This window comes from Pelodiscus sinensis, chromosome 4, assembly GCF_049634645.1.
Source record: "Pelodiscus sinensis isolate JC-2024 chromosome 4, ASM4963464v1, whole genome shotgun sequence".
Lineage (NCBI taxonomy): Eukaryota > Metazoa > Chordata > Testudines > Trionychidae > Pelodiscus > Pelodiscus sinensis.
This window is the reverse complement of record NC_134714.1, coordinates 105,773,413-105,785,609: the sequence shown is the minus strand read 5'-3', so window position 1 is coordinate 105,785,609 and position 12,197 is coordinate 105,773,413. Positions and strand designations below refer to the sequence as shown.

The 12,197-nt window shown below is 41.5% G+C and overlaps 1 protein-coding gene across 10 annotated transcripts in view; it reads right to left on the bottom strand.

The window, feature by feature from the left end:
• The window catches only part of SBF2 (SET binding factor 2), a 651,649-nt gene that overhangs the window by 272,337 nt on the left and 367,115 nt on the right, over positions 1-12,197 (bottom strand). For all 10 annotated transcript variants that reach the window (XM_006129315.4, XM_025187865.2, XM_006129312.4 and 7 more), the window contains 4 exons: positions 11,321-11,398; positions 7,047-7,160; positions 6,267-6,395; positions 5,229-5,327 (listed from right to left, as the gene is read on the bottom strand). In XM_006129315.4, the coding sequence (XP_006129377.1) occupies positions 5,229-5,327; positions 6,267-6,395; positions 7,047-7,160; positions 11,321-11,398 (420 nt within the window). The remainder of the gene's footprint in view (positions 1-5,228; positions 5,328-6,266; positions 6,396-7,046; positions 7,161-11,320; positions 11,399-12,197) is intronic.

Here is a 12,197-nt window from a genome sequence, read left to right as displayed (position 1 = left end):
GGTCTGTGGTACAAAAATACCTGGTTTCTGCCCATTATGTTGCAGAAACTGGATTTTCCTTGCTGCTTTTATGCCCTTGCCCTGCAAAGTATCTCCATATTGTCAGCAGAAGGAGCATTTCAAGAGTACAATACATAAATATAAAATTAACAATGTGAAAATGCAATTTTGTGTAATATACTTTACCAGGTTTGTGTAACATACTTTACCAGTGAGCATGTCTCTAGCTACTAAACTCTTACCTGCATATAATCCAAGAGATTAGGACTTCCACTACTTCCTTTAGGAAGGCTATTTCACAGTGCAACAGATATTACTACAGGTTCCCAAACCAGAGAATTTGCCAAACCACAGGAGGTCAATGTTGTCTAGCAGATTTGCCAACACTTCCACTGCTTACTGGGCTCTCAGAAGACATTTAGAGGTAAATTAGAGCTAAATAACAGCACAGAACACGGACAGCCAGGACTGGTGGCTGTAAGAGAAGGTTACTCATCTTGTGCAGTAACTTAGGTTCTTCGAGATGGTTGTCCCTGTTGATGTTTGAGTGCTGCTGTGATTCTAGTCAGAGATTTAAGATAGCAGTGCCCTTGGTAGGCTGTGCACACGGAGCCATCGGCATTCGCCATTTGGAGTGGCTATACCACATGCGCATCTAAGCGACCCTTCAGTTCCTTCTCTGACCCCGAATGAGGTGTTCTGAAGCACAGAGGAGGGCGGGTGGTGGAGCACCCACAGGGACAACCATGTTGAAGAACTCCAGTTACTGCACCAGCTGAGTAGCCTTCCCTTCTTCTTTGAGGAGCTTTTCTGTGGGTATTCCATCTTAGGTGATTATTAAGCAGTAGACAAGCTTGGTGGAGGGAACTTTGGCATATCTACTTTAATCAAAGACAGAACAGTGTTTCTGAATTTGTGTAGGGGGCTGAGTAAATCTCTAAAATATAATATTTAGTGTTGGACAGGGAGATGTTCTTAAGGAAGGCTGTAGAAGCCATAGAGTGAGCCTGCACCATTGCTGAGAGATCTCCATTAAAAATGCAGTAAGAGAGGCGAATGCACTTGGAGAGCCACTTGGATAACCTCTGCTTATAAATAGCCAAGCCTGGGGGCCCAATTAAGCTAATTGAATGGCATGGGCATTGGAAGGGGTAACCATTGAGGGGATTGCTATTGAGGTGGCTGCTATGGTGGTCTCAGTGAGGAGTGGTTAGGGGTGTAGACTCAGAGAAGAGTCTTCTTCCTCGTTGCTTGAAAGCAGAGGTGCTGATCCCACTAGCGGGGCTGACAAGCTGACGTGGGAGGTATCTGGAGTGCAGTCGGTGCTGAACAGTGGTGTTCTTGGCACCAAGGTGACTAAGAGGTCCGCACAGGTAGTAAAAGTCTGTGGTACTGGGAGGTTTGGTGCCAGCATCAGTGCCGCAGTGGGTATATCTCCCAGACCCGGTGTGAGCTAGGACTGAGCTGGGCTTGCTCAGTCTCAGCTTCTGCTGGGTTCAGCAGCCCCTGTCAGAGGGGAGTCCCTTCATGGAAGCAGCCCCTGTCGGCAGTGGCCCGGGCTGCCTGAGAACACTGGCTGCTCCAGCAGCAGCCCCTGTCTGTGGGGGCTGCTCTGCGGGATGCGGAGTAGCCTCTGCTCACAGCAAGCCTGGGCCCGCAGCAGACAGAGGCTGCTTTGCGGGAGCCTCTCCAGACCCCACTCCTCTGCAGTGAGGGGAGGGAAGGCAGGTGGCACCACAGAGACGGTGCTGGGGGAAGCAACTTTTAAGCTGGCTCTCCCCAGCACCACCTACTACTTTCCCCACCTTGCTACCTGTGATAAAGAGGTGGGAGGGGGGGATGCAAGTAATCAATTAATCAACTTGACTACCTGATAAGCCTACTCTTAGTGGGTAGTCGACTACTCACTTACATCCCTACTCTGCACCTCACTACCCAAATTACTCTCTGAGCCTGGGTATTTACAAATACCAGTAAATGTCTACCACAGAATCTATAAGGAAAGCTTAAAAAAAATAGGTGCGAGAAAAGTAGAATGGCGGGGGGGGGGGGGGGACAGTTTTCAAATGTTATAAGGACTGTTATAAAGAGGATGACAATCAATTATTCTTCATGTCCACCAGAGGTAGGACAATATGCAGCAAGGGAGATTAGTTTAGAATTAGGAAATACTTTTTAACACAAGAATAGTGATAGAGATGCAGCCATGTTAGTCTGGTCTAGCTGAAACAAAAGACAGGACTATGCAGCATTTTAAAGACTAACAAGATGGCTTATTGGGTGATGAGCTTTCGTGGGCCAGACCCACTTTCACATATTGATCTGAGGAAGTGGGTCTGGCCCACAAAAGTTCATCACCTAATAAACCATCTTGTTAGTCTTTAAAGTGCTGTATAGTCCTGTTTTTAACACAAGAATAGTTAAGCTGTTGGAATAGATTACCAAAGGAAGTTACAGAATCTCATTATTACAGAGTTTTAAGAACAGAGTGCACAAACAATTGTCAAGGATTGACTAGGTTCCTGCCACGTCCTGCCTAAACATACAGGGATGGACTAAATGACCTCTAAAGGTTGCTTCCAGACCTACACTTCTAGGATTATATGTGCGCCTTATGCCTTAGTGGTCACCAAGTCAAGGGCCTAGAAAAGACATCAAATGTCAACTCCTTTTGAAATTGAGCGGATAAAGTGTACCAAGACCATTGAACAGCCCTTTAACCAATCAACTGCGATGAAATTAAATTTATTTTAAAGTATAACCTGTAATCAATTTAATAAAACATGCTTCAAAATAATATTATTCCAAAATTGTATTAGAACACTCTCATGGGGCCTTGCACACCTATCCGCAGTCAAATCTGACTCCCAGCCAGCGGGTAGAACAGAATGTTTATCAGTCGACAGGGACACAGGGAAAATAATAAAATTTAGTGTTTAGCTTTATGAAGACAAATTCTCAATGGAATCGAACAGGACTGGGCAGTCCTGATATCTCAAGACTATAAGGTAATAAGTGTTAACATGGAGCATATATACAGTGTGGATGTATTATAGCCAAATCCTAAAGTCTCAGATATTTCTATGGGAGGTTATTAATACTTACTATGTCAGCAGGAAAATCAGACAAATTATACCCCATACCTTTTTTTTCAGACGATGCCAGTGTATTTTATATTATATTGAAACAACATGTGTGTCATGTTATAACTCTGGTAATGGAATGTTAAAATAACAACATAATGAGGTCAGTCTTTAAAAATAGTAAATTTTCATTTTTCCAGCCAAATGTATCAAATTTGGCTGCATTGAAAGTACTGTTCCAGTGTAGTATGATTAGTCTTTAATTTCCATACCTTTTACTATTACCATAATAGAGGAGGTCCTGTTAAAAGCTGCAGCCAAAAGATAAAAAATCCCAACAACAAATAAATGGAAATGTTTCAGAGGCGTAGCCGTGTTAGTCTGTAACTGAAAATAGTTCTAAAGAGTCTAACAAAAAATGTAGGTGGTAGCATGATGATGGTATCATCTGAAGAAGTGGGTTGTGCCCACAAAAGCTCATGATACCATCTACATTTTTTGTTAGTCTCTAAGGTGCTACAAGACTATTTGCTCTTTTTTTAAGTGGAAGTGGATGGTTCTGAAGTTGGAAAGTGAGATACCTTGCTCGTATTTTTGCCTCTTAATCATTAGCTTTAAATCCATCCCAGATAAGTAGTAATCAAATGCCAACACAAGCTGATATCTGTTTATACTGTGAAGATTAGGACTTTAACAAGGCTCAAAAAAGAGCTATATAGATTAATGGAGGTTAGGTCCAAAGGAGATGGGAGCAGTAGAGGCGCTGGTTGGAAAAACCCCATGCTGGAGCCAGGGAAGACAACAAAAGATGTCATCTGGTGGGTGGTATGGGAGATCACAGAGTTACCTGGGGATGCTGGTGTCTAATGGAGAAGGGGATATTGGTAGTATTTGCCGGGAGGGTATAGGATTTACTAAGCCAGTCAGAAGCTTGGATTGTTAAGGCAGCAGCATGGAGGTGGAGTAAGGATTAGTCACTATCAGGGAGGCAGGAGGCAATGGAGGATGGTGTCCTGAAAAACACAAAATATGCATGGGACAGTTTGGGGTGGAGCTGGGAGTAAGAAATGGAGGAGATGAGACTTGGTTGTTGAACTGATTTGGGAAGCAGGGCTCCCCTGGGGAAGCATGCACAGGAAAGACAGATTGTGCTGAACTGGGGGTCACAGGGTTTGAAAGACAGAGATGCTGTGAGTAAGGATGATAAGGACTAGTTAACTATCCGATAAGCAAATGCTTATCGGATAGTCAGTAGACTAGTCGACTCCCCCTCCTTTCTGCCTCTATCAGAAGAGGGGGTACTTCAAAGAGAGAGAGGGTACTTCAAAGCGGCAGTGCTGTACAGCTGAGCCCGGGATCACGGGAGTCCCCAGCTGACTTTGGGTTCTGGGGAAATGCCGCACGGAGCCCAGGATCAGCTGGGGAGTCCCCTGATGACCCCGGGCTCTGCGTGGCATTTCAAATGGACAGCGCAGCATTGAGTCCTGGATCAGCAGGGGACTCTGAGTCCTCTGCTGACAAAGGGCTCCATGCAGGTGCTTAAGTTTTGAAATGCACAAGAGCCCACCCCCCCCCCTGCCCCCGGGACTCTTGTACATTTCAAAGCTGGCCCCCATGCAACCCAGAGTAAGCAGGACTTCCTCCTGGCCCTGAGCTGCACGCAGAGTTCCCCATTCCTCCTTTGAAATGTACAAGAGCCCCAGCAGGGGCTCTTGTACATTTCAAAGGAGGGATGTGAACGTGCCTATCAACTAGTTGAGTAGTTGCTGGAAATTCCATTGACTTCTCAACTAGAAAATTAACCACTAGTTAACATCCTTAGTTGGGAGGCAGTGAGATGGGGGAGATATGGGGAGGCTATACTGGAGTAACAAAAACATCTTAAAAACATTAAGTGATATATGTTAACTAAGAAGGGTGCTACAGTGCATGGCTGAAGGGAAAGTTAACAATAATATTAAGTTACTTCAGTTTTGCTGGTGGATAATACAATTTAACGTTTCAAAGGCTTTAGCCAAAATACAAAGATGACTGCCACACGGAGACATTTTTTTTCAGTTCTACAGACCATAAAATATGTTACTTTAGTGAAGAATTACTGAAAGATTCTATAGTACAGTATAGCTATGGATATAATACACTTACATTTTTGAACAGCTGTTCTGCAAGCTCTCTGATGTGCTTTATCATTTTTGGTGGATTGCCCTCCTCCGTTTTAATTCTTTCCACTTCAAAAGCCACCAACTTTAAAAAAATTGCAAAATATTTAAAAATCAACTTTGCTAACACACAAAATACATAATATTAATCTTAAACTGAAAGGTGCACAGAAAATTGGAAACAGAAAAATCTCTTATGTTTCTGGGAATCAGTGCTCCATTTCCGAGGTGAATTACAGGGATATTCAGTTTCCTCTGAAGCTTTAGGTATAAGGCAAATCACAGTTCCAGAGACAAGATACCAGACTTGCCGGAGCTAAAGACCAATATGGGGCAATAAACCCATGTTTCTGCAATATTCATTTAACATTTATAATGCAACATGCTGTGTTTCAAAACCTACCACATAAAAACAATACAGAGCCATATCAGTAATATGTAAAACATTTAAGTTTAAAGAGCACAGCTAGTCTGGATAAAAAATTTACTGTGTTTGGTCTTTGTAGTCATGAATTTAAAAACTGCAGCTCTCGCAGTGGCAACATTGACGATTCCACTGTGCCTTTTACAAGAGATGTTTTCCTCAGTTTCCTTTGCCAACTGTGTACTTAATTTATTAACATTTCTCAAAAATATTACTTCTGCAAGATTTTTTCTAAAAATACAATCCAATTATTCAAAATAATTTTGCATTTGCAGGTGGTATCAGTACATAGAGTTCCAGGAGGAACCATAACAACATTTGGTCAGAGCCCTGCAATGACTTACATACATGCTTACCCTGAGGTATGTGATTATCCTAATCACTTAATGTGTGTAAAGTTAAGAATATGTATGGCAGCAGGGCTTAAAAGATCATATGTTTTTAGACAATTTACAAAACATGTTTGTTGTAATTATATTAATTTAATACAATAAGCTTCAGAAGTTTATCAATTATCACTTTTCTTCATTCAGAAGCATTTATCTATGTTTTAGCTGTCTTTTCTAATATAACATATTTCCTAAAGAACAGAATTTTTACCTCATCAAAGAGATCACAGGATCTGTAGGGAGGACCCCTCTCTGACACAAAACCAGCAAATGCCATTCCATTGAGAATTTTGGTGAGAAAGTCATTTTCAATTAAGCCTCGCTGGCCCAAAAAGGCTGCCTGCAGTGAACATAAAGAGGAATTGATCACTATAATTTAAAAGTTATGGAAACAAACAAGACAATTTAATCAACTCCAGGTATATGAATAAGTTAAACCTTCTGCTGCTTACAATAAGTGTGACATGTTATAAGAGACAACTGCTGTAAGCTATCTTTATTCAATAAAAATAAAAGATATTGGGACTGGAACATTATCCCTCTCCACATGCATACTTTTAATAATCATTCAAAAATCTTTTAGCAAAAACCTCTTGGTAGGCAAAATACAAAATAATTTTAGTACATATTAAGTTATTTTTTTTAAAAACTATAGGTAAAAATTCATTACTTCCAAAATTGTTTTTTTACTTTATATATTAACATGCATTCATTGCTATGGATTTTATATTAGACAAATCTGTTTGTATAAATGCAACATTAAATGTGCCTGTTATACTGCACTGTACAGTACGTTCTCAATAATACTGTTAATCATATATATGAAGAAACTTTTATATGTCACACACACAATTAAATTCGTCACACATACAATTAAATTCCAAGATTGTATACTTGAAGCTGGTTCCAAAAACAAGTATATGAGACTGATATGAATTCAAATCATATGTGAAATATTCACTAAATACAGATAACCTTTTTTCTCTTTTACCTTGTGAAAATGTATGACTGGTTCAGCATGAATTCTGATCAGCTGAAGGCATGACCTGTATCCTTGGAAAAGTTGTGCAAACAATCTAAGGAAAATTGCTCGCACTTCTTTATCCTGTAAATGATGATCAGATAGGGTATAAAAAACTTTTCTAATACAACTCTCCACAACCATGAAGTATAAAACTATATCACAAACATTTGTAAAATGTAATAATCAGCTTTCTCAGACAATATCTGAAAGACTACAGCAGTGTAGCAGCCAATTGGAGAATGACTGTGTGTGTGTGTGTGTGTGCGCGTGCGAGTGAGAGAGAGCCATTTAGTTTGAGCATTATGCTCATTACCGCCAATCATTTTTTGTTATTTCAGATTACTATGATTTATCTCAGCTAAAACCAGACTCAGTACAATTACTCTTCTTGTACCTAACCTGCAGGTTGGTCTTGGATTTAATTTTACAATAAATCTCAAATGCACTTTAAAATATGACCTTTGATTAGAAAAATACAAGCACAAATGAATTCCATACCACAGTGAATCAAATTATTAATCTATGACATTACGATTTAATCCTTAAATGGATTGTTTTGAAAGCAGACCTTCATGTTTCACAAAAGATTCTATGAAGAACAACTATTTTTTTAGATGCTAGCTCTGAATTTCATTAAGAATGTGCTCAGTGTTGATCTCTCCACTTACAAATTAATTTAGGATTCAACAGAGGCTGCCTTTATTGGCAGATATACTATTTGTTTCACCACAGTTCACCCCAAGTAGTTTATAGTAACTTGTACAAAATATAAAAGTAATATATACAGGTGCCCAAGACAAAATATTATGTGTTTCTTATATAACATAAAAATTATACAGAATTAGATGCATTGACACTGTAATACGCACTACACTGATTTAAGACTGCACCCCAGCCAGTGAAATGACTTCAGGGTTGAAAAATGTATCTTTTAAGGTGAATCTAGAAAAACAGGAAAAGAGTACACCATTTGAGTGAAATTATGCCATTTTTATCTCTACTAACGATTTTCATTCTATGTCTTAGATTGCATTACATCCTCCTCTTTCCAAGTTTTTGTTCACCAGAGCCAAATGCCACCTTAAGAAGCTAGAATTATCTTTGTGGGATGTAAATATACCATGCATATGTACAAACATAAAATATACTTAGTTTACTGTGTTGTTATGAAATAAAGGGTCCCATCTCCCATTTTTTCAGTAAAAACAGTGCTGTAGCTGTTAGATAGCCTATGGGTATGTCTACATTACAGTGTTATTTCAAAATAGTTATTTTGAAATAATGCGTCTACACACAAAATGCATTTCAAAATAGCATTTTTCTATTTCGAAATAGCGCGTCCACACTGAGTGGACTCTAAATCGCATTTAAGGCTGGCCGGAACCAGTTCCGGCAGGGCACCAGGTCAGGACCTACTGTGTGGGGCTGCTGCCTGAGGCTATCTGAGGTCTATGCTTAAAGATCTATGGACAGCCAGTTCTCAGGTTTCCCTGCTTGCTTGTCTCCTTCTATGAGGGACAGCAAAGCATTTTGTCTCTGCGTGCTCAGGTTGCCTTCACTCAGGACACTACAGCACTCTGCAACATGGAGCCAGAGTTGCCCCTGGGCACTCTGGTGCTTCTCTTGGATGCGTTGCTGTGAACCTGGCTGCACTTTCTGCAGGATGCCATCTGGGAGATCCATAGGGGGGCTGTCAATATCCAGGAGGCCCTGCGGAAGAGCTTCCACCCTGAGGAGCACAAAGAGCCTCCCTGGTCTGCCCCACTGGGGGCTTGTGCCTCATTCCTCCCTCATGTCCTTCCACTTACCCCTCCCTAACCCCCCTTCCTGATGTCAAATAAAATACACATTTTATCATGAACTCAAACTCTCTTTATTTAACAAAACTGGGGGGGGGGGAGGGAATGTAACTCTGGTGAGTCTGGGGAAAGAAGGCAGGAAAGGGGAGAAAAGAAGGTGGGAGAGGGAAGGGGGAAACCTGGGAGGAGGGAGCTGGAAGGGGGAAGCAAGGGGAAGAAGGGGGAGGGGAAGCTCAGGGCTCAGGGTTGGAGGTCTCACCAGACCAACTTGATTGTCATGCAAACCTGCTCCTGGGTTTGCATGTGGCCTTTGGTGGCCAGGCTGGCAGCTATCCTGCCAAAGATGGCCACAGAGATCATGTACGTTGGGGGCATTCCTCTCCAAACCTGAATAAGGTCCATGATCTCCACCCTGGACCAGGAAGGTGCCCGCCTTCTCTGGACCCTGGCAGGCTCCTGGGAGCTAGCAGACTACTCCTGGGGAGCAGTGGAGGACTGGCTGCCAGTGGCTTGCTGGCTCATGTTTTGGGGCCACTGGGTCGGGGCAGTGACTGCTGGCTCTGGGCTGGCTGGCTTGGAGCTGGCACAGGCACTATGGCCAGAGTCTACCCCGTTAAGGGCTCCGGGGAAGGGGGAGGGAGAGGAGTGTTCTTGGTTGGAGCTGGAGTGGCCACCAAGGCACCCTGGGAAGGCTGGAGGCCCCCTATTTCGAAATAAGTGTCTACACAGCACTTATTTCGAAATAGCTATTTTGAATTTGGCATTATTCCTCATGGAATTAGGTTTACCAAATTCGAAATAAGCGCTCCGCTATTTCGAATTCATTTTGAAATAGTGGTTTGGCTGTGTAGACGCTAGGAAAGTTATTTCGAAATAAGGGCTGTTATTTTGAAATAACTTTGCTGTGTAGACATATCCTAGGGCATCACTTTTCCTTTTAGATAGAGAATGGCTTTCCTAAAAGAGATGGACTGACAATATTTTCCAAACGAAATAATCTTTTATTTACTCCTCTAATCCGGTTTTTGTCCTGCAGTAATAAGTTCCTGAATGCAAGTGTGCTGATTTCCAGGTTTACACCACCTTTTTCAGTCCATCACTGGAAGCTTGCATTCTGGAGTACTCTCAAAGCTTACTTCTCATTCACTTCCTACAGCACTGATTCTTCCTCTTCTTTCTTTATTGTTGTTTTTACTGTTAACTGCTGGTTTGGGGAAATCTCAGTGATGCACAGTAACTTCTGGATTGGCTTTCTCTCTCTAGTATTACACCAACTCCAGCTCAAGCTTCCACACCTGTGGTGAGTAGCTTATAGGGTGTGACGGGGTGGGGCCCGCCTACCCCCCCGGAACGGGCCCACCCCGCACTGACCCGGCGATTGCCCTCTCGTTGATGGGGGCCGCCCGACGAGGGCTGCGCGCATGCCGGCTATGTAGTGCGGCCGCGCGTCTGTTGAGCAGCGGGTCAGCAGACGTTGCTAGGCAACGTCAGACGCAGGGCCGCGGGGAAATGGCGGCCGGAAATGACGCCAGCGACGGAGGCGGACATAGGGGGGGCGAGAAGGAATAAACGCCGAGGAACAGGAGAGGCAGGGGAAGGAGGGTGAGGGAGCAGGTGGGAAGACGAGGGAAGAGTAGGAAGTCATAGGTGGGGTGGAAGTAGCCCAGGGCAGGGCGATGAGCCGGCGCACCGGCGGATTTAGGGGGTAGACCCCCCCCGGTGGGACAGATCCTGGCGACACTGTCCTTAGGGCCCTGGGCTGGGTTCTGAGAGTGAGGGTGGGCCCAGACCCCCCACCCCGCATACCCCAGCAGAACAAACTTTGTGTACTGTGGCCAACTGGTCACTTAGGAGCGTGTCAAGGTAGCATAGGGAAGAGGGGGCGGGACTGGATCCCCCACACGGCTATACAATGCCCTCTCACAAACATCTCACCCTCTCCTTGCTTACATTCCCTGGAATTTAAATTTTCATTAAAAAATTCCATCCTACAAAGTAACTATGTAACTGATAATTAGCTACTCTTTGCAGGTTTAACAAATTTCCACTAGAGGCTAAAATACTCGTTATCTCCTAAGCCTATATTTAAAGAGATCTGGTCTAGTTCAATTAATAGTAATAATAATACTTTGCACTTCTATAGTACCCTCTGCCTGGGCAACATGGATTTAGCACAGTAGATCATATCTCCTTTAATATACTGAACTAATGGAAATAATAAATCTCTAGACTACCTTCTAACTTCTACTTTCAGTCAATTCTGTTTAAGAGAAAGAACAGAATACTTAATAGTGTTTCCTAGCTAAAGAACTTGTTCCTCTTCATCTATACTATAGAAGAATAGAAAAAGGTATCTGCAGAAATCTAGTTTCTTAAAATAAGTTTATTCTAAAAGCTTAATATTTTTCTATTTATTACAAAGTCAGAAATAATATGTCTTACCAGCATTTTTGAGTGTGATAAAGCCGTTCGTGGTGGAGGGAATGCATAATCTGCTGTTTCCAAATCAGGGTGTAAAACCTAATTTTTTTTAATTAATGAAAATTATTGTTACAAAGTGAGTACAAATTAAATTGTTAACTTTTCCCCTGATCTTATACACTTTTGTTAATAATCATTGCATTGCAAACACTTTAAAAATGACGTACATACAATTAAATCCTAAATACTACAGAGATTAGAAATTAAAATGCCCTTGTTTGATTTTTGGAATACAGGGAGTGTTTATAATAGATTTTAGTAAGTGTTGAAAGCTAGACTTGCCATCCTAAGTGTCATAATCAGTACTGTTAAAGTTTATGTCATCACCATTATCTCTCTGGTTTGATTTGCAACTACTGTATTGCGGAGGCTTGTAACTACACAATTTAAATATCTTTGGGATGATATTTTTGAAAAAAATTCTAAACCCAGAATGGAATTTTTTGGAATAGTGTTTTAGGTTTTTATTCATTTTGCTTTTTTAAGTGGTAAATCCTAATTTAGCTGTTGTGCACAAAATTATCTTTTATAGAAGTCAATAGGAGTTTTATATAGATATTTGCTGGTAGGACCAGAAGAGAACTTAACTTACATTCATTTAAATTACTTTTGCACTTCTGTATCTAGAAAATGGACTACATTTTCAGTGAGATTTGTCAAATCAATAAATACATATTTTTATTGTTACAATAACAGTTACTTGTACTCCTTGAACATCTTTTGTCCAACCATCTCAAAGCATTTAATAAACATTAAGCAAGAGTCCAAAATCCTTGTGAAGTAGAGAAAAATTATTACCCTGATTTTACATTTGTGTTAGCTGAAGTAAGGAAAGTTA